Source organism: Protomyctophum bolini, assembly GCF_963924005.1.
Source record: "Protomyctophum bolini genome assembly, chromosome: 11".
In the NCBI taxonomy this organism is placed as follows: Eukaryota; Metazoa; Chordata; class Actinopteri; order Myctophiformes; family Myctophidae; genus Protomyctophum; species Protomyctophum bolini.
Window position 1 is genome coordinate 14506770 of NC_137872.1, and position 25596 is coordinate 14532365.

The window sequence follows — 25596 nt, forward strand, 5'->3', positions numbered from 1 at the left end:
AGAGAGGGGGGGGAATTGCACCACTCAGTTCACACGTGTGTGATTTTTCTTTTTTGAGTGGTGCAACCACTCCTACAATCAGCAATGTCCATGTACCTACCTGTGTGTGTGTGTGTACCTGTGCACATGAGCCTGAGTATGTTACTGATTTATACCAGTAGGGGGCGGCAGAAACAGAGGGAGGGGTAGTGCTGTGTAATGAGAGAGAGGGGGGGGGGGGGGGGGGGAATTGCACCACTCAGTTCACACGTGTGTGATTTTTGTTTAACTTAAAGGTAGGGCAAGTGATTTTCTTTGTTTAAAATGGGTGTCAAAAAGCTATATATTGTACTCCTGTTAACCGTAACAAAAAACATTTAGTTTTTTTCTGCCTGCCTGCCTAATTGTCCATGAGTAGCTGTCTGTCTGCCTGTCTATGAGTAGCTGTCTGCCTGCCTGCCTAATTGTCCATGAGTAGCTGTCTGTCTGCCTGTCTATGAGTAGCTGTCTGCCTAATAGATAGCTATAAGTGAAGAGCAATTTCCGCAATTTCCGCAATTTCCACAATTTCCATTTCCACCATTTCCGCAATTACCATTTCCGCATTTTCCGCAATTTCCATTTCCACCATTTCCGCAATTTCCGCAATTACAATTTCCGCAATTTCCATTTCCTCAATTTCCATTTCCGCAATTTCCATTTCCGCATTTTCCGCAATTTCCATTTCCACCATTTCCGCAATTTCCATTTCCATTTCCAACTATTAATGGCAGCTGGGTTTCATCATTCAAATAAAATAGAATTCTGTCCGTTTAGCTATAAAATTATGTCAGGGAATAGGGATACACAGTACTGTATATGTCTTTCATTTGCATTGCATCTCCCCCCCCCCCCCCAAGCTTTTATTTTCGTTCGAGTAATAGTACAACTCTAATAGTATTACTTATAATAATGTAATTAAAGATAACTTCATTCAGATTTATTTATTTTTATTTCATTTTCCAGATTTATTTTTCTTATTTTTTTTAGATTTTCATTGGTGGGCCAGTCATAATGGTCCCGCGGGCCTGATGTGGCCCGCGGGCCTGAGGTTGAGTATCACTGGTGTACACAACACATGAAGAAAACAACCAACAAAGTGGTTTTTCAATTCATACCAGTATTCACATTCCTTCATTTTTTTAAGTCACTTCTTTCCCAATCGACAGTTGCTTGATGCTTTAAAGGCTAAAACACCTCAGTTGTGGTTAAAAACAGGAAAACCTTTAATGCTTGAGCTGAAATAAAATTACATTATATACACATATGTAGATTATGAATTTTAACCAGACTGATTAATATTACTATCTATAATCCAAGTTTGGTCCCAATGTACAATCCTACCACAACATCCTTCTCTATGTAGTTGTCGACGCACTGTTCTTTCAGTCTCATTCAGGTTTTTCCATTAATTCGTCAGACCTCTCTGTGACTCAATGAATATAGTCGGTCTCCATCTCACATGATGGTTCAGAACTTATCTTTTCTAACATATGGTGTCCGAAAAAGTATCCAACGATCGCAGGTGGCCTCGAGTCGTTACAGAGTGCGGGTCAACAGTGATCTCTTAGAAACTCCTTCATATTTGGTCACAAAACCCACGCAACATATTATATTGCACAGGCGGAAAATGTGTAGTAGCTTATTAGGCACTGAGTGTTTTGCTGGTGTGATGTCTCTCATATTACAGTACATGTTATTGGTATACAAAAAAATAGACCTGTGTAAATGCATATTATTTGATGTAAGACAAAAGGGGAGTGAATGCGAGGCTATCTCAGCATCTCTATACAGTGTCACAGACATTATTCAAGTTACACAACAGTCTCTCACGTTAAGATCGATTTGGTCCTAAAGCAACCGTTTGGTCATAATATCAAACAGCACTATATCGTCTCTGTCGGGTGGAAAACTCATTATGTCCAAAACTGTTACATTTCAGGGTTCAAATTCAAAAGTAGAAGATCTACAGGCTCAAGTCAAAACGTGACGTGAGTGGATCTTCTCATTTTGAGTGACGCTGTAGTGTGATCAAGTATATTCATTTACGAAAGAACACAAACGTTGGAATATGGAGATAAGAGGTTTCTGCCCGACGGCAACGATATAACCCTGTTTACCAACAAGTAGAACTATTCCCAAGTCACAATAGTAACGCTGGTAGGACTGACGTCATTGATAACCCCGGCAGTCATTCTGCTACAGTGGTTCTCAAAAGGACCTCCAGTTTGGTATATTGTACATTAGGATAATGCAATATGAGAGTGTACAAATGGACCCGTTTGGTTTTCACTTGTATGCTCTCAGAGTTACAGAGCGTCCATTTGGTAATAATTTTTCTGTGGGACCCCTGGGGGGGTCCCCGGGCCACCACTTTGAAAACCACTGTTCTACCAGACTGCCCGTTATGTCCTGTTGCCGCGGGGATGTCAGACTGGCCCTCCTATTGGTCATTCTTCCGTCTGGTCGTGTTGCTTTGGTGTTCGCGACGGTGGAGTTCCGATTGGCTCATGTGGCGTCGTTGGGCGGAGAGCTCTCTTCACTAGGCCCCTCCCCCAGGATCTGCTTGACGTGATGGAGACTCTCGGCCTGGCGGATCTGTTCCAATTTCACCTGAAAGGCACAGAAGGAGAAGGGAAGGAGGCAGGTGGACAAGGGAAGGACGGAAGGCATGCAGAGAACAAGGAAGAGAGGAGAAAAATCATTTTTAACCACCTAAAAACCATATACAACTCCAGAGGTTCTGAAACGTTTTTATACCACAACCCCATATGAGACCTATTTTGGCTTAACCATTTAAGGCCCTAATCATGTTTGAACTGGGGAATGGGGACAAGCACATGGAATTGTAGAAGTTGAGGCATTACAATATGTGATGCGTTTTCACATTTGTTGCATCTTTCTTATTTTATTTGATGATTTGTCGAGTTTTTATACTATAGTTTATTGATTACTTTTGATGCAGTAATGATCTTTTTTTCATTTTAGGTATTATAAAGGCCTTAAAAGATCTTAAATTGTCACTTTATGGTCATGTAGTAATGTAATGGATGCATCAAAGTAGGGGTCCTTTAAAATTCTGCTCTGCAGTAGCTACTGTACCTGTAGTGACTGTGAGAGCTGGACAAAGTCCCTCTGCACGGTGTGGCTGGTTTCCACCTGGGACCGCAGGCTGATGCCCTGGCTCCGCAGCTCCAGACACTGCCGCTGCAGGCCCACCTGGCACCATAAAAAACACAGTCTTCCAGTCACGTTCAGTCCACATTGACTGGGAACGCCACACTATATTGTTGCAGTTGGGCAGAAACCTCTTAATTCCATATTATTATTTTCTCTTTTTTTTTTTTTATTCATGCCCTACTTGATCACACTACAGCATCACGCAAAAGCATCAAACGAAGCAGAATTAGAATCCTGAAAAGTAACAGTTTAGGATATTTGAGGTTTCCACCCGACAGAGACGATATGCAAATGAGTTACGAAAAGCGGAATCAGCGAATATGCAAGTCTATGCAGTTTGGCCCTGGCCGTGGTTCAGGCACCGTGGCTGGTAATCCAGTCTGGCAGTGTGCCGCGAGACTCCCGATCCCCACTGCCTTTACTGCACATCACCCCCCATTTCCTGTCAGCCTACTGTCTGTCCCTCAATTTTAAAAAAAGAAAAAAAAGCGAAAGCCACAAAAGAAAAGTCTATATGCCGTTTGCACAAGTCCGATATCAAGTAATTCATCATGTCACGAGTTATATCTCACTTATGCAACAATTATTGTTTATTTTGAATGATCAACGTGGCGCGAAGCGACACATTGTGAACTTTTGGATCACATGCTACAAAGTTTGGGAACCACTGTCACCACCTTATCGTTGCTGAGGGCCTTGTTTTCACTCTGCAGGTGCGACAGCGCCACCCGCAGGGCCTGCAGCTCAGTGCGACAGGACAGCAGCTCTGCCTCCAGCTTGTCCCTGTGGCTCTGGACGCGCTCTGTCTCCGTCTTCAGACTGGACAGCTGCACTGTGTACACACACAAATGGGATTAAACCATTTAGACCTGTTACACATACATGTATACGATATGTTGTTATACCTTTCAAGCTGGGAACGCCTCTGTCATTTTAGTTAGCTATATATCGCTGTTGTCGGGCAGAATTTTTTTTTTCCACAAACCCTACTTTATGAATAAAATGTAATTTTGTCCAATCTGTATGTTAATACAATATAACTCATACAATTAGGGTGGTTGTATTTTGTCTCCCTGCTCTTCTATTGAGACATAGACTACTAGATTGTCATAGGTTAGACACAGGATCTGACATGAATTTTGACTTGATGGTCAAGATTAAATGTGTGCCCTGAGCAAGCAGGCAGCCTCTATCGGCTCAACGGTTAAAAATGTCAGCGCAGGAAACCAGGTTCAAATCCGGGATAAAGGAGGAAAGTTACATAGTGCAGCTTTCATTATTTTGATTTCACAGAGCTCATGAAAACCAGTCTGAACAGTTAAAAGGATGAACAAATCTAGTGCTCTGGTGTGATTCATGTACTCACCTTCTAAGACTTCTGTTTGTTGGCAGATCAAGAGCCAGAGAAAGGGAGGGAGGGAGATCAATCCATTAAAATCAGAGAAAGCATCGTGTCATTTTCTATTTTATTTTGTTGGCTATTCAAAAATAGCAGATGTACGACTATTTCTTAAGAACAGGGTAAAACAGAATATTTGAAATGACAGTATTTCCTAAGCACAGGGTAAAACAGTATATTTGAAATATGACAGTATCTAAGCACAGGGTAAAAAGAGAGCTGCACGGACCGTTCTCCTCTGCGCGGCAGTCCAGCTTATCCTTCAGGTTGACGATCTCAATGCGAAGACGCTCCTCACAGTGCGCCCCCTGTAGGTCACAGTCAACCCATTTAAAACCACAGAAGCATTTGCGTCATTTTGGCTTTTGAAAAATAGCGGATGTGCAGGGCCATGCTGCGAGCTTGTTCCTGTGCTATTTTTGTGAATGTGGTGCTGTATACTACACTGTACTGTGGTACTATATACCTGTAGTGTGGTTGGGAACATGGTTCAGATTATATACAGTACCTGTAGTGTGGTTGGGAACGTGGTGCCGTCCATGACCTCATCCTCCACCTCCTCTCCTTTCAGCTTGGACAGCTCACTGCACACCTTCCTCTGAGACAGAGACAGTTCTGCCTGCACATACATGCATTTTTTCATGAACTGGGGACCCTCCACCCTGACAAGCACTTGGAATTGTAGGGAGTTGAGGAGTTAAGTTTAGTTTTGATCCGTGGCCTAGTGATCTTCTATTTTCACAATATTTGCCTCTTTCTTCTGTAATATTTGACAATTTGGCCAATATTTGATCATTTGTTAGAGTTAAAGTTGCCATTTTAGAGGTATTAAAAAAGGTCCTTAAATTGTCACTTGTGCACCTACCCTGTATGTTAATTTACTGTTGAGTGAGAAAACAACGTTGCACATTAAGCATATCATCTGCGGACCCCCCCCCCCCCCCCCCACCAAAAAGGTCTGTAACTCGGAAAGTGTAAACAGACTAATCTGAAATGCACACAAACTAGCCAATGACAGCATGCCACTCACCAGCCGGCTCTGGACGGCATTCTGTGATTGGCTGAAAGACTTTTGCACCTCCTGTAGAAGTGCCTCTGAAGACTGAACTTGAGTCTGGAGCAATGCCACCTACACACAGTCACACACAGTCACACAGTCACACACACACACACACACACACACACACACACACACACACACACACACACACACACACACTTGAATCATTTATTTATGTCCACATAAGAGGTACAATACAAGGACACAAATATTTACAAGGTGCTGTACAGAGTGGAGTGCAATCAGCAAATCCCGGACAAATACCCACACACCCTTCAGGTAACACACACACACACACACACACACACACACGCTTGTAGATCTGTTATATTAGAAAAATGTAGTGTTATATCAACACCTCACACACAGGCGTAAGAGCTGGTACATGATCCCACCTGTTTGTGTGTGTGGTTGGTCTGTGTGTCCAGCTCTTTCTCCAGCTCTTCTCTCTCAGCCTCCAATCGACTGACCTCACCCTGCAGCTCAGACACCTGCGCACACGCACACACGCACACACACACACACACACACACACACACACACACACACACACACACACACACACACACACACTTTTACAACATTTGTCGCTCCAGTAGGCTCGACCTGTTCGGCTTTACTTCCTGTACGTCCGGTTAAAGGAGAATTCCATGCCTGAAGGCTTTCTTACCTTTATTTGTAGTTGTCCCCACCAAAGAGGTCCAGGTGTTATTTTGTGTAAAAGTGCATTATTGGCTATTTCCCCTAATATAAGCCCTCAATGGGGGATGGGTTTTTGTACTAATTCGCTTATTTCCATCTAAATAAGTTTTAAAGTGTGCCGCTTGGGATACTATTTACATTATGAAGAGAGGATATATACAAAAAATTGATTTTTGAGCGATGGAAATTAGCACAACACCCCAATGCCCCATTCAATTAAATGCAATTCAATTCATCGAGGGCTTATATTAGGGGAAATAGCCAATAATGCGCTTTTGCACAAAATAACACCTGGACCTCTTTGGTGGGGACGTAACAACTACAAATAAAAGGTAAGAAAGCCTTCTAGCATGGAATTCTCCTTTAAGACACGTTTGTGCAATAGTTATTTTCCAGGCTTTATAAGAAAATAAATAAGGAAACGTTTAGAGCTTGCCGATCTGCTACTTTTGAATTGGCTGCTCTCTGGCGCCTGCCATGAATCACTAAGGGCAGGAGGACAGCAACAAAGAGTTGGTAAAGCTTTCCCCATTTAGTGCCTATAGGTAAAAACTGGTCGACGCGGTTTGCTCTGGCAGCAGAATGTTTGACCCGGCAGTGCCGACGACCGACTGTGGCATGGCGCGGTGGCAGCATCGTTCCCGCTACCTGAGCATTGAGCGCGTCCCAGTCGCCGTGGGTGACCAGGCGGTGTCCGGCGGGCGGCAGGTAGATGGCCTCGGGCACCAGGGTCCCCGTGGACACCAGGGACGCCGTGTCCTCCTGGGGCGCCGGCCTGCGGGACAGGGAGGGCGTGTCGAGGCAGGAGAACGAGGAGAGCGAGGCCGTGTCACAGTGCTGGGAGAAGTAGCCCTCCGTCAGCCCCGCCCCCGCCTCGGACTCAGCCAGGTGGCCGGGAGGCCTCGCCTCCAGATCTGAAGGCGGGCTGGCGGCGGCTGGCGATCCTGGAGCTTCTTCTTCGCAGACACTGGCGGTGGCAGCTCCCGCCGCTTCCTTCCTGCATTTCCTTCCACCGGACTGAAACACACACACACACACACACACACACAGGCTTTTATTTCAAAGAGGGAAAAGGTAAAAGTATGTGTGGGGCGATACGACTTCAAATCAATAGCATGATGACTAAATGTGCAATTTGTGAAACGGTGTGAAAGGAGTGATTAAAAAAGAAAATGGTGAAAATAGCAGATCTACAAGCTCACAACGTGCCATGAGGTGAAGTGTGTTGTAACTGCTTCCACAGCTATTAGCCGCTGTGAGCTAAAGTGTTCCGCCTCAAACAAAGGGGAAGCGGATAGGGAGTGTGGAGCAGGCAGGAAACGGCAGCAGGTGAGTGAACTATGGAGTCAGGATGAAGGAGAGAGAACAGAAACACAGGAAAGAGAACAGCTTGGCACTGGCTGACCTTTCATACCAGGACACTCTCTTTCCCTGATGTTTTGCCCAGGTGGGCATGGTTTTGAGGTTTAGGGTTAGGCAAAGTTTCTGTGAAGTTACGGTTAGAGTTGGGCATAGTTTTAGTGAGGTTAAGATTAGGGTTGAGTTTAGGTTTAGGCAGTTGTAATGAGGTTAAGGTAGGTTGGGGTTAGGGATAGGCATATAACCAACCATGCACACCTGGGTGAAACACCCAAAAAAAGGAAGTACCCCTTTAATGATCGTTGACAAACTACGTTAGGCCTGCAATACCAAAAATGATTGTGTTGCATCATGACAAGTTATGAACTTTTATTAAAAAATAGCAGATCTACAAGGTCACTTCGTGTTAAGTTTTTCAAAACATTTTGAAATAATAACAATTAGAAAACAAAGCGTAAGAAACGGTTATGGATATTTACTCGTGACCCATAAAATAAAATAAAACGGGTCGGCCGACCCACTGTTTGGGAAGCAGTGCTGCAGCTCACCTGGGCCTGTCCACTGCCTCTCCTCCAACCAGCAGACTCAGAATGCAGAGCACATATCTGGGCCTCGTACTGTTCTGCCGTCTCTGAGAACATAAATATAATTAGGAATTATGGGTCCGCCTCCCTGGCAAAGACAATGCATCACACAGACAGCATTCTGAAATGTCAATATCGTTGCTGTTGGACATTAATCTCTATATTTTATACCGCTACTAAAAAGTAGCCGATCTGCAAGCTCAAATGTGGCACGAATCAACGTGTTTCAAGCAAAATGTGACAGTTCCACTCAGATGTGTGTGTGTGTGTGTGTGTGTGTGCGCGCGTGCTGATTCTTGAATTAGGAACAGGTCACAAAAATGGGTCACAAGGTCATTCCTTTTAAAGACCTTAATACACCTGGATTACGCACGCACGCATGCACGCACGCTCACACTACACACACACACACACACACACACACACACACACACACACACACACACACACACACACACACACACACACACACCTCTAAGAGCCTCCTGAATTGACTCTATCTCTAGATCACATTTCTTCTGTAGTTCTGCTAGCTCCTCCTGTTTGCTGAGCTCGCAGATCGTCGCCACACCCTGCCAGTGTTCCACCTGTGCTCGGTAATCGGCCAGCTGGGCCTGCAGGCTCTCCAACGAGGCTGGAAAATGAAAAACAAAACCACAGTGATTTCGACAGGTTATTATCACGTTGCTTGTAGTAATAGTAATGGGTCGTGCACGTGACATAACCCAGCACATAGCAGTTACACCAAGTCATTGATGTGCCGGAGAATCGGAGAGGCAGGGGCGGTATTGCAGTTGCTGTACCACACTATTGTGACGAAAAGAGAGCTGAGCCAGAAGGCAAAGCTCTCTGTCTACCGAGCAATCTTCGTTCCTACTCTCACCTATGGTCATGAAGTGGTAGGTAGTTCGGGCATCTGGTTAGGATACCACTCGAGCATCTCCCTAGGTCTAAGATGCACGTCCCACTGGAAGGAGACCCCCGGGCAGACCATGGCGCAGTTGGAGGGATTATACATCTCCACACTGGCCTTGGACGGCTTGGAGCACCTCGGGATCCCCAAAAGGAAGTTACTAATGTTGCTCTGGAGAGGGAAGTTTGGAGCTCTCTGGTGGAGCTGTTGCCCCCACGACCCGACTACGGATAAGCGGTTGAAGATCAATGGATGGATGGAATACATCATGACTTGAGCTTAACCATTATAGGCGGGAACCCTTTTTTGTACCCTACTCTTCTGGATGGGAACCCCTTTTGGGGTTCTGTACAGTATGTACAGTATTCAAAAATGTGATGCTGCCATATACATACTGTATTTGAAGTTTTTCAGAAAACTTGGATTTAGAAGGCCTCAGTCCAAAATGGGTTAAGCCCCTGCCAAATAAAAAGGCAGGGGTAGAAAGTAACTAAGTAAATGTACTTACTAATTTTCTTTTACTTCTACTCCACTACATGTCAGAGGCAAATAATATAGTACTTTTACTCCACTACAATTAGGCTATTTGAAAATGTTAATAAATTACTAATTACTTTGCAGATTTTGATTATTATTACAAAACATAATTCAGTCCTATATACTTTGGTCATTTGAAAATAGCCGATCTACAGTGCATAACTATTTTCAAATAATTGTATTAATTTGGAAACTTGTTAAATGTTTTGTACCAGACTTATACTTGTAATTACTACATGGTGGTATTGGTACCTTTACGCAAGTAATAAAAACATGTGAGTAGTTCTTAAGTTCCACCACTGTAAAAAGGTGTCCACTGTTATTTGTGGTGGATATGTCATATGTACTGTATTTACAGTAGGTCTGTATTGTATCACTGATTAGGCCTTTACCCATGATCCCATGGGAAAAAGAAACAAAGTGCTATAGTATGTGACTGACTGACTGACTGTCCTTCAGGGTTTATGGTGACTCGACACAGAGTAGGCTACTCAGACATGCCTCTCAGAGTAAAGTAACAACACTTGTTACGACTAGCAGGCAATGTAGCTTTTATATTATCGCTATTCGCTAACAATAGTTTGAATGAGGAATGTTAACGATAACGACGCAAACAGGGTCTGCAATTCAATGACAAGAAGAAGACAATATGAATGTAACGAGTCAAGTCACCAGTACAAGCTTTTATCCAACACTATTATTTACAGTTAAGGAATCGAGAACAGCAACAGTGCAAGTGTTATTACCTGTATCTTCATTCTTAGAGGTTGTTGTCCCTTCTTCAGACAACTCCATTGGAAATATAATTCATCGAGTGCGTCTAACAAACTACAGAAAGGTGTCTTTTGAACAGCTAGTGGTCGTATCGGGGAGGGGGTTTGGTGTTAAAATGATCAGCTCCTCCTGAGGAGTCCTTGTCAACTTCAGGAAACAACTTTCCCCCCGGTCTGAGCCCTACGGAAATTACGTGAACGTCCTTCCTATTCACTATGCCGCTCCTCATCCCCGCCTCCGCCTTCCACCCATAGAACCCTCCAAGCTCCAACTGTAGCCTACTGGTCTGGTGTTCTACACGCGCTTGGATCTCTGTGTTGGTTCAGGATCTGCGTTCAAATCAGGTTAATTCATATAATGGCACTTTGACTTCACTTTACTGATATGATATATAAACGGTGGGCCCTATATAAAGTGTAATGCTTTTATGGTGTCGTCCACTCACAGTTAACAGTCTTTTGTATTGAGTTGTGCTTGAAATGTACTGTAATTCTGCAAACTGTTAATAAATAGGCCTACTTCAAATCAATCAATCAATCAATCAATCAATCAATCAATCAATCAATCAATCAATCAATCAATCAATCAATCATATACTAGTCCCTTGAAGTGAGTGGTGCAACAGCACCTCCTATTGGTACTCTAAACATAGTAACATACCGGTAGTAACATAATAATATTATGACTATGGGACCATATTATGGTCCCATAGTCATCACATAACATATAGGGACAAAGCTGTTCCTTGGAGTGGTTGCACCACTCAAAAATGATATATGTGTCTGATATATGGCCACAGTCAGATACCCCATCTGAAAAGGTTTTGTGCCAGGGGCCTCCAAGAGAAAATTTGTATTTGAAAATCTATATCCTATACTTTTATCAAAATGTGATGCTACGTATTAACTAATTTCGCTGGGGACCTCCTGGAGCCTCCCCAACCCCAAGTTCCCCTGGGGCTGGGGTCCCAGGACCTCACTTTGAGAACCACTGCTTTACATACAAGAACAGAACAGCCAGCCATTTGGTTTAAAGTATAACTCAGTCAGTCACATGGTAATACACTGGCTTAATAATGCTATTCAATGAATAGGCCTAGCTGATTATTCATAATATCATAGCAATAAAGCAATAAAGTCCAAAGTATATAAATAGCCTAGAAATCGGACCCCAAATGACTTTGGCAATATTGTAGTGAGGCGCTATTTTAAAAGGTAGAGAGAGAGAGTGAGAGAGAGAGAAAGTGCAGTTCGATGTGCAAAATTGTATTGACATTACTTGTGCTTCATTCTGCATTCTGTGAAACCACTTTGTCAATCGAACAAAAAACTAGAAAACAATAATAAAAAATATAAACTACACTACATTACCCAGCGGCCTTTGCGCAAATACCGTTAAAGTAGACGACGTGGCCCGTTGATGACGTTGCCACTAAACGGACCGGGTTGATTCAAACTACGCACGGCACAGCCCGTCGTCGCTCTCAGGTCCCACATCTCCCTTCTCTTCGTCGCCATCATCTTTTTTTAATGATAGCTAAGTGAACCCGTAACAATTTAACCTGACAGACTTTGATATAAAACATCACCAACGATGTCCGGAAAAATTAAGAGCCGAAGCGCTGCGAACGCCGAGGCGGTGAGTGCCAGCGTGTCCTGCGACGAGCGCATTTTACGGGACTGTCACCAGCTGTACACCGATGCAGACAGCGGTGAGTCTCTGCCACTATTGTGTGTGCGCGTGTGTATACCATAGACTGTAAAAAGTGTATACTGTACATCACATTATCTAATGTACTGTTATTAACTAGTGATAATAGCCGATCTACAAGCTCAAGTCGTGTCGCGATGCGACGCGTTGTGAGCTTGTTGTGAGATATTTTCACAAGTTTGGGTTCCCGGGGGGGAAACATCACATTTCTCTTCTGGGTCTCTCGAGCTAAAGGCGTTTCGTTTGGCAATGACTTAAATGTTGCCGTTGAACTGTCCGTTATCTGATTCTGATGACACACAGGGCTGTCGGTGTATGTGTGGCACTTCTCTCTATGAAGCTCTGACGTGTTGATGCGGACTAGAGTCAAGGCTAATCGCTCAAGAATGTTTGGATTAGCCAAACGTTATGCTACTAGGGTTGCCACGTCTGCTTATTATAAGCGACCAAGTTGCGCTGGTTTTTCGCTTGTGGTTTGTTTTTTGGTGCTTGTTTCTAAAGTGTAGTTGCTTATTTTATTTGGGCTAGTTTCCTTTTTTTTTTAAATTCTTTAAACCAGTGGTTCTCAAACATTTTCATGTCGAGGACACCCAAATGCACATTTATGTTTATTTTGTCCACTCCTTAATCCTTCCACGTCGACGGTCCACTCCCCCCCCCCCCCCCATCTGAACATGTTTTGTGCCAGGGAGCGAATTTATGAACCCAATGGGTTACTTATTTTGGGCTTGTATTAAAAAACCTGGTATATTTCTCTCGCAAGACCTGGCAACAGCCGCAACACTGGCTGCTAGCTATTAGCAATGCTAATCCATCCTGTTTTGTGTTGTATGATAAAGTTGGGGGGGATTTAGTTATTCAGATAACGGTACAGTCAAAGCAAGGTTTACAGTACAACCGTTTGGGTTGTAAGACACTGTCACTTTTGATCCAGACAGGGCAGAATAAAGGCAAGCCCGGGCCACCGGCTTGAACTAAACTGGTTTAGCTGGCTGGCATTGAGTGATGCTCCGGGGGGTGATGTTGTCATGTTTGGCTGACTTCACTTCACATGTTGGGCTCTTCTAGCTGTACATTCACCCAACTGCACTTGTCTTGAATGACCTCTTTTATATCTAAAGATACATGTAGCTCTGGTCTATACAGCTATAATGCCTTGGCAATGGCATTGGAGCTATGGACCAGAGCATAAATGCTGGAAAACAGAAGCCCAAATTAAGTCTGAATTTAAGCCTAGAGCTTCTGAGTCCACTCCAGGTCCACTCAGAGACTTGGATAATCAGCACAGTTGGCACACCTTGTAAAGACACATACACTATCTTTACTGCTACTGGCCCTACTGCCACAACTTTCTTAAAGGATATTACCATAACTAAGTGCACATTCACACTGGCATGCCTATTTCAGCATGCACATTTTCCCTAAAACTTTTAAAAGGTTTAATTTATTATTGTATTTTATTAACCCAAATAGTAGATCTAAGAAAGCACCATGATGAAATGCGACTCATTGTGACTTGTGAGGTTTATACAAGACTGTCTGTTTTCACTGTTTTGTTGTGCAACAATATATGTGTTTAGGGTTTTGACATTTGAGGCAAAACACCCCAGGAACATGGCCAGGGGGCTGGCCCGGTTCCGACGAGCCTTCCCGCGTCCGAAACGGTCGAGAAATGACAGTTATCGTGCTGCAACTTTCCGTGCTCATCCGTGCTGGGAGCAAGGCACTGAACCCAGGCCCCAACTGCTCCAGTGCAGTGTTGCCAACTTAGCGGATTTGTCGTCATATTTAGCTTCTTTCCAGACCCCCCTAGCGACTGAATTAGTAAAAAGCTTCTGGCGAGAAATCTAGCTTTTTTCCCCTGGTGAATTGGGGACAAATCGTGTTGACAGGCGCCAGATATGCGCCAGAGATAAAATATTTTTTTTTTTTCTCAGCCTCAAATCCGCTAAATTGGCAAAACTAAAAGTGGTCGGCGCGTCTGGTCTGGCTCACAGGTCACAGCAGGCTCAGTGGCTTCCTCGGCTCGGTTATGTGCACACTGCACAGACTGTCTACCAGTGCTTCCTCCTTTCTTGCTCTGCCTAGGCGAGTGCGCTCCGGTGCGGTATTTCCGAACGCGCCCCTCGAGCTCGACAGAGCAAGAAAGGAGGAAGCACTGGCAGCTCAGTTTAGTCTGCTAGTAAAAATAAAATACACACTCGGATGCATAAAGTATTAACCTTCTAATTCCTGTATGGATCGGAACAAAATAGCGTTCTAAACATTAGTTGAATTGAGGTATGTTTTTTTTATATTACAATGAGTTTAAACGATGTGTTATCAAATGAAGAGATGATACAAACTAAGTGCACATAAATTACAAATGTTTTTTCTGGGCTGGCTACATATTTTCGTTGCTAGGGGCGCCTAAAAGTCGCTAGGGACGCAAAAAAGTCGCTAGGGGCGGCGCGCGCTACGCGCGCGCATATCCCACCCCTGGCGACTTTTAGCTACTTTTCGAGGAGCCACTAGCTACTTCCGTCACTGGAGAGTTGGCAACACTGCTCCAGTGAAGCTGCTCAGTGGCCAACAATACGTATAAGAGTGTGGTTGTACTGGTCAGCTCAGCTGTCAGCTCCCAGGTTTTAATTTAATGTCTGTATCAGTATGTGTGCAGGGCGTTGCTGTAAATGAAGTTAATGAACACGTAGTGCTGCTCAGCTACTACCCTCGTTAAATAAATAACCAAAAAAGTGACAGTGTTGAGTGTTCGTGTTCTTCCAGGGCTGATCACAGTTGCCCAGTCTGTAGGTGTGAAGTTGCTGCCACCCAGGAAAAAGATCACGGTCATGTTGATGGGCAACCATTCGGCTGGCAAGAGCTCCTTCATCAACTGGTAATATCAACAACCATTATCTGCTTGTCTTAAACAACGTTAAACTCACCAACATTGCAGCTGTAGTCCAAGCTTGAATTATCCTCTTTCAATCTGCCGAGCTTGTTTTTCATAAAAAATCCACCATAGACATGTTATGAGCTACTTTCTGTCAAGAAATTCTGTGCTGGTGATTCTTTTAGCTTGAGTTTGGAAGCACTCGTCGTATGTCACTGAACGGTCCTGCGTACCACCTGTTTCGAATTTGCACATAATGCAGGAGGCAGCAGCGCGACCCGTTAACAAAAACGAGTGCTTCCAAACTGCAACACTTATAAAAAGAATCACCTGCAGAGGATGTCTAGAGTTGCAAATTGCGGCTACAAAAGTAGCAGATCTGCAAGTTCGAAACGCTCCACAAAGCGATACATTTGAGCCTGTAGATCTGCTACTTTTTTAGCTTTTGAAATTGAATTCAAATCGACAGCCGATTTGTATTAACTTGCTAGTGATGATTCTCAGTGATTGCTTTACAGATAAGATGACTTAACGACTACTGTCAATGGAGGGCTGTGTTCATGGCAGCAAGCGCTGTAGCGCACACAATTACCAGAATACTATAAATTGTCTATGCACTCTGTTCTACTTACCTCCTGCTGTGGTCGTCCTGATCTTGACCATTTGCATGCATGTGTAGGCTATATATATGAAATGCATTTTTCCTCACTTACTCTAGGAAGACAATGCAAAGTTGTTGCTTTGACTGACAACCAACAACAGCACACGTCCAATGGCCAGACCTATTGGTCACTTGGCTTCACTCAGTCGCATCATGCAAAGTAAAATCAATATGCTACACATTGACATTTGACAAGGCAATTAAAAAGAAGTGCAAACACACCTCTAAAACAATAACGCAGCGAAGCCAAACTGTAGCTAGCTCAACTGGAAATGCAGCCTACCTTTTTTCAACTTCTTTTCAGCGACACCAGAACGGCCCAGGGAAGAAATAACATACAAGCTCAGAATGTGTCGCGTTCTGACACATTGAGGCAGATCTACTCTGCTATTTTTACAATCTTTGAATACGCATACTCAGTTACTGCATACAGTAATGACATGCAAAAAATATGGATGTCATGTTAAAACGGTGCTGTTTGTTTACATATTTCAAACCAATTCATTGTTGCATCACAAAGTTAAACTGATATAGAAAATGCCCAAAAAACAACCGACCCCCAAGTTGAGAACCCATGGGTTAAGGTGTCTTGTGTGTTATTCTTTTGCCAGGTATGTCGAAGAGCACATCCAACGCACTGGCGTTGCTATAGAGACCCAAGGTTTCAGCTTTGTTACTAGTGGCCGAAAGAGAGAATCTCTCACAGTGAGTACAGCATTACTGATATTACACTTTTACTAACATTTCATAGTTTTTCAGTTATTTTATTGTTGTATGGATCCCTAAAGCGTCTCTTGTTAACATTCTCACTTGTTATGAAAAGCTGCCAATACTGCCTAAAATACTGGTATTGGTGAGTATGCCAGTCTGTCCCATTCCACATAATTTATTACATGATATGTAATCAATTATTTAGTATTTTGAATGCTTCAGTTGATGTTGCACTACTACTGTTTTATATATATATTTTTTTAAATTTGTATTTATTACTAGATCAGTGGTTCTCAAACTTTTACATTTCAAGGACCCCCATAACTGTCAGAGTTACAGACCTGTGTGGTCCATTTCTAACCGCCTCAAGGAACCCTGAGAGTCCCTGGACCCCACTTTGAGAACCACTGTCCTAGAGCTTTTTTAAACGGTACTCTGTATTGACTGATACGCAAGTTATGAGTATCGGTATCGGGAAGTTCACATCTCAACGTGCTACATGATGTAGCTCACAGCTTGTACATCAGGTGTTTCCGGTGCGCTACACCTGCAAACAACGAGGTATAAATCAGGCGTTGCCCTTGCATTGCGTACTGTATGAGGCTTGGCTTTACCTGGCTGTGTTTGTCTTTTAGGGAAATGCCACCCTTCATCTATATCCACACTTCAAGCCTATGCAAGAATTCAAAGGTGAGAGAGTCTTCTGCACTCCAGTCACTGTAATTCCCACATTGTGTTTACAGTAGTGGCATTCTTTTAATCTCTTCCCTTGCTGTGACAAAATTGTTACGATCACAAGCACGACACAAATGCAAGGACTTTTTTATCTGCTGTGGTGTAATTGGAGCATTACTGTTCTAATGACTACAAATGCAATCAATAACCTTGTGCCTAAAAAGCTCTTCTTCAGATCTGTCATTTTGTACTAGCAATAGAATACATGTTTAGAAGCATCTTACATAAAACATGAACTGTCTCAAAAATGTCAAAGCAAAGATTAAAGCCTCAACCTGCGACTTCTGCAACCGACTGGTTGGCTGACTATGTACAGTAGAACAGCGGTGAATGACAAAAGCCCAAACACATTTACATTTTCAGTCATTCAGAGATTTTCTTGTTGCTTTATGCCACATAGGCGTGTCGGAGTACCTGAGCACGGAGATCTGCACATCACGGCAGAAGCGCTTCAGCCTGGTGACGTTCGTGGACACGCCAGGTCTGGTGGACGGTGACATGAAGTATCCCTTTGATGTGGACAAGGCCGTCATGTGGCTAGGTGGGTCTGTGGGCTAATAGAATCTGTGATGGAAGAAGCACTCGCATGTTTTACTTGAGTAAAAGTATCAATACCGCAATGTAGATGGTGTGTTACAAGTAGAAGGCAAAAAGTACAAAAGTATCGTCGGCATCAATACAGATGATGATCAAAATCTACAAAGTAACTAAACTTTTGAAATAAATATAATGGCGTGAAAGTATCTGAAATGTAGTGGAAATCTTAAATACTCAAGTAAAGTAAAATATAACATGGCAATGGCTTTTGATTTTGTAGTTGTCAGGCTTTTTGTTTGCAAACGGGGGTGTGTGAAGGATGTGAATTTGACCTGATTTCCCAGTTAAAAGTACTCATGCTGTTCATAAAATGCGTTCACATGCAAATTATCTATGCATTCCAATGGGTAAGTCTTGCCATTTTATTAATCGCTAAAGGAGTGTTCAAAAAACGCTGTCAGAGTTAAGGGGGTCTTTGCAAATAAACATTTGAGAACCACTAGTACTAGTGGACTCATAATCGTGTTATACATATTCTGAAGAAAACCTGTAGACTTGGCATTCAGTAATTGGGTTTTACTGTATGATCAAAATAGGAACATTATAATGGTGTGTAAAACAGAAAATCAACAGATTTGTCCGTGTACGGACATATTGGTGAGTGGTGACCCCGTCTCTTCTCACTCTTTAGGTGAGCTGTGTGAGCTGATCCTGGTGTTCTTCGACCCCATGGGCCAGGCGCTGTGCAAGCGCACGCTCAACATAGTGGAGGCCCTCAACGAGAAGCACGGCGACCGCCTCCGCTTCTACCTCAGCAAGGCCGACGAGGCCGGAGGAGAGTCTGACAGACAGGTACACACACACACACACACACACAGCGCCATGGGTGCAATAGTTAATCAAACAAATCAATTGAATTGATTGTGAAAAATAATCGATACTTTTATCAAATCAAAGGTAAAAGGTGTGTTGTGATCTTGTAAATGGGCTATATTCAATTATTCGATTAAACAATTTCTAAAGTACATAATCGCTTCTTGTAGCCCTAGATCAAAATGTTAACTGCATTCTGGCTGGTGGCCACTCCCTTGCTTTGATGAATCATTTAGAAGTATCCTATTGACTGGAAAAGAGACTCACTAATAATTAATACCCCCCCTCACTGGCTTGACCTGTGACATAGTTAAATCCTGGTTTTATTTTAATGAAAGAATGATATTTCTCTGTGTGGTAGAGCAGTGGTTCTCAAGATGACTTTTAATAAATGTTTAATTCCTCCAAAAGGAGAAAAAATACCATTATTGTATCAAAAATAATCAATAAACTATACTATAAAAACTGTCAAATAATTGACGCAAATAATTGGGGGGCGGGAGGGGGGGGGGGGGTCCCAGTTCTAATATGATGATTCTTATTAGTAGTAATAGTAGTTCCAGTAACATTGAGCGCTCGGTTGCACTTCCGCATTTGGGCACCAAAATGTGGTGCCCAAATGCTGAATCGGTGAAAAAAGGCGGAAGTAGACGGTCCTTCCGGGTGCTTCAAAACGCCACTGAGCAACTTCCACTGACATGAATAGCGGAGGGGACGGAGCTTCGCGCTCCGCCTGTTGGCAGATTAGATTGCCGCTTGAATTTTACGCTGTGAGAAGAGAACGTACAACTGGAACCAAATGAACACAGGGTTTTACTGTATGTGGCCTAGCCCATAACCACTAAGACACATTACACTATTACGCCTTTTCCTCATTAGTTTCTTCACCAGGTATTTGCAACCGTATGGGGATATTATAGTCTATTATGTATCTTTCACCAATCATTTATTTCTGCTTCACTAATCACTGACCAATTGGTGATCCTATGGATTGGGCCTTTAACATATTTTTTCTTTCTCCTTTTTTTCCTTTTTTCCCTGTTTTGTGACTGGCTCTCTCAGAGAGTGATGATGCAGATTGTTCAAGAGCTGTGTAAGCGGCCGGGACTCAACAAGTGTGGCTTTGACATGCCCACTATCTACATCCCTAACCCCAGCAAGGTAGGTAGATGGCTTTGACATGCCCACTATCTACCTCCCTAACCCCAACAAGGTAGGTAGATGGGCCACTGGGCTGACCCAAACACTCAATAGAGCCTATACACCTCTTGTCTCCATATTCTAACTTTGTGTGTCACAAAAAAATAGAAGATCCACTCCTATGTTTGCTATTTTCGAATTTGAATTCTGGAGGTTTGGACATGTGAGGTTTCCACCCAACAGAGATGATATAAACCATAGTATACAAACTTACTATACTTAAAAGTAAATGAAGACTCACTCTCTCTCTCTCTCTCTCTCTCTCTCTCTCCCCTGCCCCCCCTTGTGTATGTTGCACAGGTAATCTGAAATATCACATGAGCAGAGTCACACCGCCAAACTAAATGCCATATCATTGCAATAAATGGTTAATCTTAGCTGAAAGTGTCTCAATTAAATGTTTGTTGCTGCCCACAGCCCAGTCGCTGTGTGAACCAGATAGAGGAGGTGTGTCGCACTGTGGAGAAGACCATCAACCAGACTGTCCAGAACACACTCAACTCCCTGGAGAAGGACTGTGAGCTCATTAACGACGCCATCGCAAACACCCTCTACGAGGACAGGTAACTAGGGCTGTTGGAGAAAACATCCATTAATTTAACGGTACCCATTAAAAAGACCTGAGGCTGATTCTACAAATGCCTTCTAAAGCAGTGGTTCTCACACTTTCAAGATTAAAAAAAAAGAATGTTCAAAGATAGATGTACAAGCTTACAGTGTGGCACAAACGGTTAAAGATTGCAATTCTTATTATAAACAATTTCCTTGCACACACACTCCCTGGAGGCTAAGAGAGAACATCTGCCCCAATTCTTTCCGCATGTTATAGCACTTCCAGCAGGCCAATCTTTGCTAAACTTAATAACTAATTTGTTTCATATTACCCCTACAGGTTTTGTCCAAACCTCACACAAAACGGTACACATTATCTCTATAGTTATGTGATCAAGACAGATCTGTCAGATATTTCAACCTGATTGGCTATGGTTAGCTTCCAAAGTTTGCAACAGGACAGTAATGCCACTGCTTCTAACAACCTCCCTCAGGCCATGCCCTTAAACCATGACCATGTCCCCTCCCTCCCCCCGCCAGGCAGACCAGTGTTGAGAACCGGAGGTCGCGCTGCAAGGGCTGCTTCTTGGGCCTGCTGGGTTTCAGTGTGCCGCTGTGCCTCATGCTCCTGCTGGTCCTTGGGAACCTGTCCCGAGAACTGCTGGAGATGGCGCTGGGAGACCACGGCACGGACGCTCTCTCACTCTACCTGGTGAGTTCGGCGATACGGCTGTGTCGACCATTTATGTATGTTTATTCAACGATGAATGGGCTATAGCCTATATGCACACATAATAACTCTTCCTACTTCCGGGCCTTGTTACCGGTGTTGCTAATTAAGGCTCTGTTCCATTTAGTGTGCAGTGGTTCTCAAACTTTTTAATTTCAAGGACCCTCATAACTGAGAGTTGCACACCTGTACGGGGCCATTTGGAACCCTCTCAAGGATCCACTGGTGTGTTTCCATTGAGCCAACACGCACAATAGCAGCACCCTGGCTCTGTTTGACCAGAATGGAACAGAGTTTCATTAGTATCAGCAGTAACACCAGGAAGCGGCCCAAGGTCTTTCCAAAATGGCGTGTGTGCATAGAGCCCATTGTCGCTCAAATAATGGTTGATTAACGATTTCATTGTTTCTATCGTATAACATTATTGGACACCATTATTTTACAATCAATGTCACCATTATCTTATACCGCCTCATTATGATTTTTTCCCCCTAATAATGAAAATAGACCATCTTATGAGCTTGTAGATCAGCTAGTGTTTGTAGTGTATATGACCATTTAGGTGTGTGTGTGTGTGTGTGTGTGTGTGCAGTAGCGGATGTGTGTGTGTGTGTGTGTGCGTGCGCAGTAGCGGCTGTGTGTATGTGTTTGCAGTAGCGGCTGTGTGTATGTCCAGTAGTGGGGGTGTGTGTGTATGTATGTGCAGTAGCGGATGTGTGTGTGCGCAGTAGTGGATGTTTGTGTGTGTGTGTGTGTGTGTGTGCAGTAGCGGCTGTGTGTGTGTGTGTGTGTGTGTGTGTGTTCAGTAGTGGATGTAATGGATCATGTTCCTCTGTGCAGGCTCCAGTGGTGCGTGTGTTCGACTCCCTGTCTGTGGAGCAGCAGCTGTACGGATGTGGTGGGATGGTTCTCCTCTCCTTCCTCCTGCTCCTCCTGGCACGCTGGTCCTTCAGGTAGGAACAGCAGGAACAATGTTACTAAAGCATCATCATTTTACATATGTTAATTGTTTCGGAAACAGCACTAGTGTGGCGGTGGCTCCTTTCACACTGCTTCACAAACTACGCATTAGGGCATGATCATACAAACTTATTTATTTTGCTTTAATCTATGTATTCTTGGAGATTTTGAGCTACCAATGGAAACAAGCCTTTCTGGTTTCGTCCTAGCTTTCGTCGTAGCAGACCGTGTATTGTACTGTATATCCCTGTGCCTGTCCTTGCAAACTGTTAATTAAAAAAGTATTCAATCAATTAAAGCCTTTTCTCCCACTTTGTGCAGGACTCAACCCACTCTGTCAGGCAAACAGAAAAGACAGCTGCAACAGAAACTGGAGTATGTGCAGGATGTGGTCAAGACCAAAAAGGTGTGTTTACATAACATTTTGATATTTTATACATTTACTAACAAACACTTACAGAGTTAGGCTAAAAAAGTTGAGAATCAGAGCAAACCATGATGATGGTGAAAAGTGGCATTTGTGTATTGCAAGTTGCAAACCTTTTTTTGCTTAGTGTTATTTAAACCCAAGACGATTAAAAAGAAATACATGCTGTATCCGGTTTACTTCCTGTATTAGCCTTTTACGTTATAGGAGGCTGGAAGCAGGTTGGAGTCTATTAATTCCAATGGTAGAGTGAATGGGAACACAGCTTCTGAACCATTCTCTTTAGCTCCATGGTCACTGGACCCGATTGCCACAAGCCATAAATGTTTTTCCTATTGTGCACGTGCAGACGGTGTGCGGGTCATTTCATTCTTATCCTGTACATTGATGCCTGACTATGCACCGATCAGGTGCAGACTTCGTTTCCAAGACTTTCATACTAAAATGGGGGAAGAAAATCTACTTTATTTTCTACCTTTCTCTGTCCCAGCATGGCAGCAACGCACTCACGGGATCTAGCACCAGTAAATATAGGACTCGTAGGATTTGTGTACTATTTCGCCTCTAGTGGCTCCAAATGGGATGGTCAATCTTCATAAATGATCCATCATTGATTCAACTTGGCGGTCCATTTGGGTAGCTAGCTACAGAGTGCAGACCATAGACCGAAGCAACGTTACGTGAAAGAAATATGTTCTTTCAGGTTAGGTTTCGTTCCACGGCCAAATACATTTTAATGATAATGAACTTTATTTATATAGCGCATTTCAAAACAAGGTTCCAAAGTGCTGTACAAGGTTTAAAAACGACAACATAACGAGTCACAGTCAAAAGCAATTTTAAAACTAGAAACGAAAGGAAAAGAAGACAAATAGCAGAAAAATATCTGTTTCTGGCATCATTTACTGCAGAATGATAACTGGCCATCAATTCCCTGAGATGGTCATGGGATGAGGTGAGTCTATTTTTCTTCCAATTTCGTTCGGCCTATCTGCATTTTCTTTTGATGTCTCTGGTCTGATCATTTTGCCAGAGCATGGCTTTTTGCTTGGCATATTTTATTTTAAAAGGTGCAATCGAGTCGAATATGTGAGCAGGTGCTGTTAAAAACATCAACTGACAGTGGTGGGTGCATGGTGGTGTTGGCTGTGGTAGCTGGAAAAGCTTGACGAAAGAGATGACTGGAATTGGAGATTAATGTCCGGGATCGGGAGGATATACAGTACGTGGCAGAGGAGCAGGAGGAGGCAGCATGGTGTGGAAAAATACAGCTTTGTGGTCTGAGGGAGGAAAATATTCAAATTAACCAGGGAGACGCCATGGGTGAGCACAAGGTCAAGGGTGTGTCCCAATTTGTGGGTGGGAACATTTACGTGCTGTGTCAGGTTAAAGGATTCATAAAGATTAATATCAGTTATGAAGGTGGAGGGCAGCAGACGTGGGTATTTTAGTCCCCCGTCAGGATAACACTGTCATGCTGGGCCATAATAATTGATAAAAACTCAGAAGATTCCTCTAGGAACCCGGCCACACGTTTTGGTGGCCTGTAAATTAAGGCACATGAAATGGGGGTCTTGCCATTAATAATAAAACAAAATAATTCGAAAGTGGAATAGCTGCAAAGTCTACAGGGGAGCATTTAATGTTTCTGTACAGTGTACACTATTGCTAGACCACCGGCATGGCCCAATCTAGGGTGGTTAAAGTATGAAAACTCAGGTGGGCAGGTCTCTTTGAGAGTTGGAGAATCACCTGGACCCAGCCATGACTCTGTAATCATGAATATATATCTGTATTTGATGACATAATAAGATCTCTGCAAATGAAAGTGTTTGTGAGAGATCTAATGTTTAACGGGCACATAAGAGGTGCAGTGACACCTGGTGGTGAGGTGACACGTCTCAGCCTGCGGAGGTTGGAATGGGCAGTGCCACGGTTGGAGTGGCTGCCAGAGTCACTCAAAATGTTGGTGGTAAAACTGTTAGGATTTACAAGACATTTGTAGAATGGGCGTCAGGTCTCAATGGGTTAACGTATGTCTCCATCTCTGCAGAAAAAGCTGTATGAAGACTACCTCCGCCAGAGTGTTGGTGACCACGACATGGGCCTGTAGAGAGACTGTACCGGCGGACCAAATGCACCACAGCACCATCATATCACTGTTTCTCTATGTCTGGTCCAAATGGAACATTATGGCTCTGAGCATACATATGGAAGCATTTATCTTTCCAATGTAGACTGTAAAATTCTCTACTCTGAGTGTACAAATGGAGCAAGATTGACCCTCAAACGTCCATTTTTGTACACTCAAGAGTTACAGACCACCAAGGACCCTTTTGGACCTGCTGATGGTTCCCGGACCTGATGTTAAGACTCTGTGCTATATACTGTAACATCATGTGTAGTTGTAAACGTATGGCTGTAAACCTCAGCGTAATCATCACTGATACTGTGAGCTGTTCTCTCATCTAATCCATCATGTAGATACTTTAATGAACATTTTCCCTTTTCCATAAATCACAAATTAATCTAACTAGCCCTTAATGAATTATTTGTTTTCGTGACACAAGAGCTGTAGGTTTATTTTTTACAGAGCGCATTTATAACCATTCTCGTATGCCATATGTAGAAATTTGGGCTTATACCACTTAAAGCACTTATTTAAAGCAATGCAAACTATTTATATTGTCACTTGATAATTTTATTTTCTTTCAGTGGCTATAATGTAGCACTGGTTTACTTGACTGGCCGTGCAAACTTTCTTTTTTTAAAGACTTAAACCAGCATTTTATACTGTACTTTGTATTGAATTGTATAGAAGTTACATTTCTGTTACAATTTCACACAATTCCACATACCTTCATGCCATTGTGCATCTCTGTGCCAGCTGGCATGCTGTGATGTGTAACGTTATAGACCTGCCATTAACAAAGTCCTTTTCTCTCTTTATGACTATGATCAAACCTTTTGTAATTCTTTCCTACATTGTTACTATGTTGCATTGTAACTAACAACATAAACGGAGTGTTCAATACTTTAAGACTCCAAATGACTTCTCTTGAGTAACACATTGTAATCATGGTGGGTGTTTGGATTCAT

At 43.1% G+C, this 25596-nt stretch overlaps 2 protein-coding genes across 2 annotated transcripts; one reads left to right on the forward strand and one right to left on the reverse strand.

The window, feature by feature from the left end:
• Positions 1 to 951: 951 nt before the first annotated feature.
• rabep2 (rabaptin, RAB GTPase binding effector protein 2) lies at positions 952 to 10678 on the reverse strand. Its single transcript, XM_080775764.1, has 11 exons — positions 10499 to 10678; positions 8775 to 8936; positions 8267 to 8349; positions 7008 to 7376; positions 6053 to 6148; positions 5628 to 5726; positions 5106 to 5216; positions 4827 to 4905; positions 3876 to 4030; positions 3121 to 3237; positions 952 to 2631 (listed from the first exon to the last, which is right to left on the reverse strand). The coding sequence occupies exons 1-11, from the start codon at positions 10545 to 10547 to the stop codon at positions 2527 to 2529; spliced, it is 1425 nt and encodes a 474-aa protein (XP_080631890.1). The 5' UTR covers positions 10548 to 10678; the 3' UTR covers positions 952 to 2526.
• Positions 10679 to 11961: 1283 nt separating this feature from the next.
• Positions 11962 to 25550, forward strand: LOC308323876 (uncharacterized protein). The gene is made up of 12 exons (XM_080775732.1): positions 11962 to 12237; positions 15003 to 15114; positions 16384 to 16477; positions 17119 to 17173; positions 17619 to 17759; positions 18447 to 18607; positions 19691 to 19789; positions 20246 to 20391; positions 20921 to 21092; positions 21951 to 22063; positions 22392 to 22476; positions 24551 to 25550. Exons 1-12 carry the CDS (start codon positions 12120 to 12122, stop codon positions 24608 to 24610), a joined length of 1356 nt encoding a protein of 451 aa, XP_080631858.1. The 5' UTR covers positions 11962 to 12119; the 3' UTR covers positions 24611 to 25550.
• The last annotated feature ends 46 nt before the right edge of the window (positions 25551 to 25596 follow it).

Excerpts from the sequence above, each read along its gene's own strand:
- LOC308323876 (XM_080775732.1), top strand. The coding sequence starts at position 12,120 with ATGTCCGGAAAAATTAAGAGCCGAAGCGCTGCGAACGCCGAGGCGGTG. Across the intron at positions 18,608-19,690 it reads GAGGAGAGTCTGACAGACAG|AGAGTGATGATGCAGATTGT; the intron begins GTACACACACAC and ends TGGCTCTCTCAG. Across the intron at positions 21,093-21,950 it reads ACGCTCTCTCACTCTACCTG|GCTCCAGTGGTGCGTGTGTT; the intron begins GTGAGTTCGGCG and ends TCCTCTGTGCAG.
- rabep2 (XM_080775764.1), bottom strand. The coding sequence starts at position 10,547 with ATGGAGTTGTCTGAAGAAGGGACAACAACCTCTAAGAATGAAGATACA. Across the intron at positions 8,937-10,498 it reads CTCTAAGAATGAAGATACAG|CCTCGTTGGAGAGCCTGCAG; the intron begins GTAATAACACTT and ends TTCATTTTCCAG. Across the intron at positions 5,727-6,052 it reads CCAACCACACACACAAACAG|GTGGCATTGCTCCAGACTCA; the intron begins GTGGGATCATGT and ends GACTGTGTGTAG.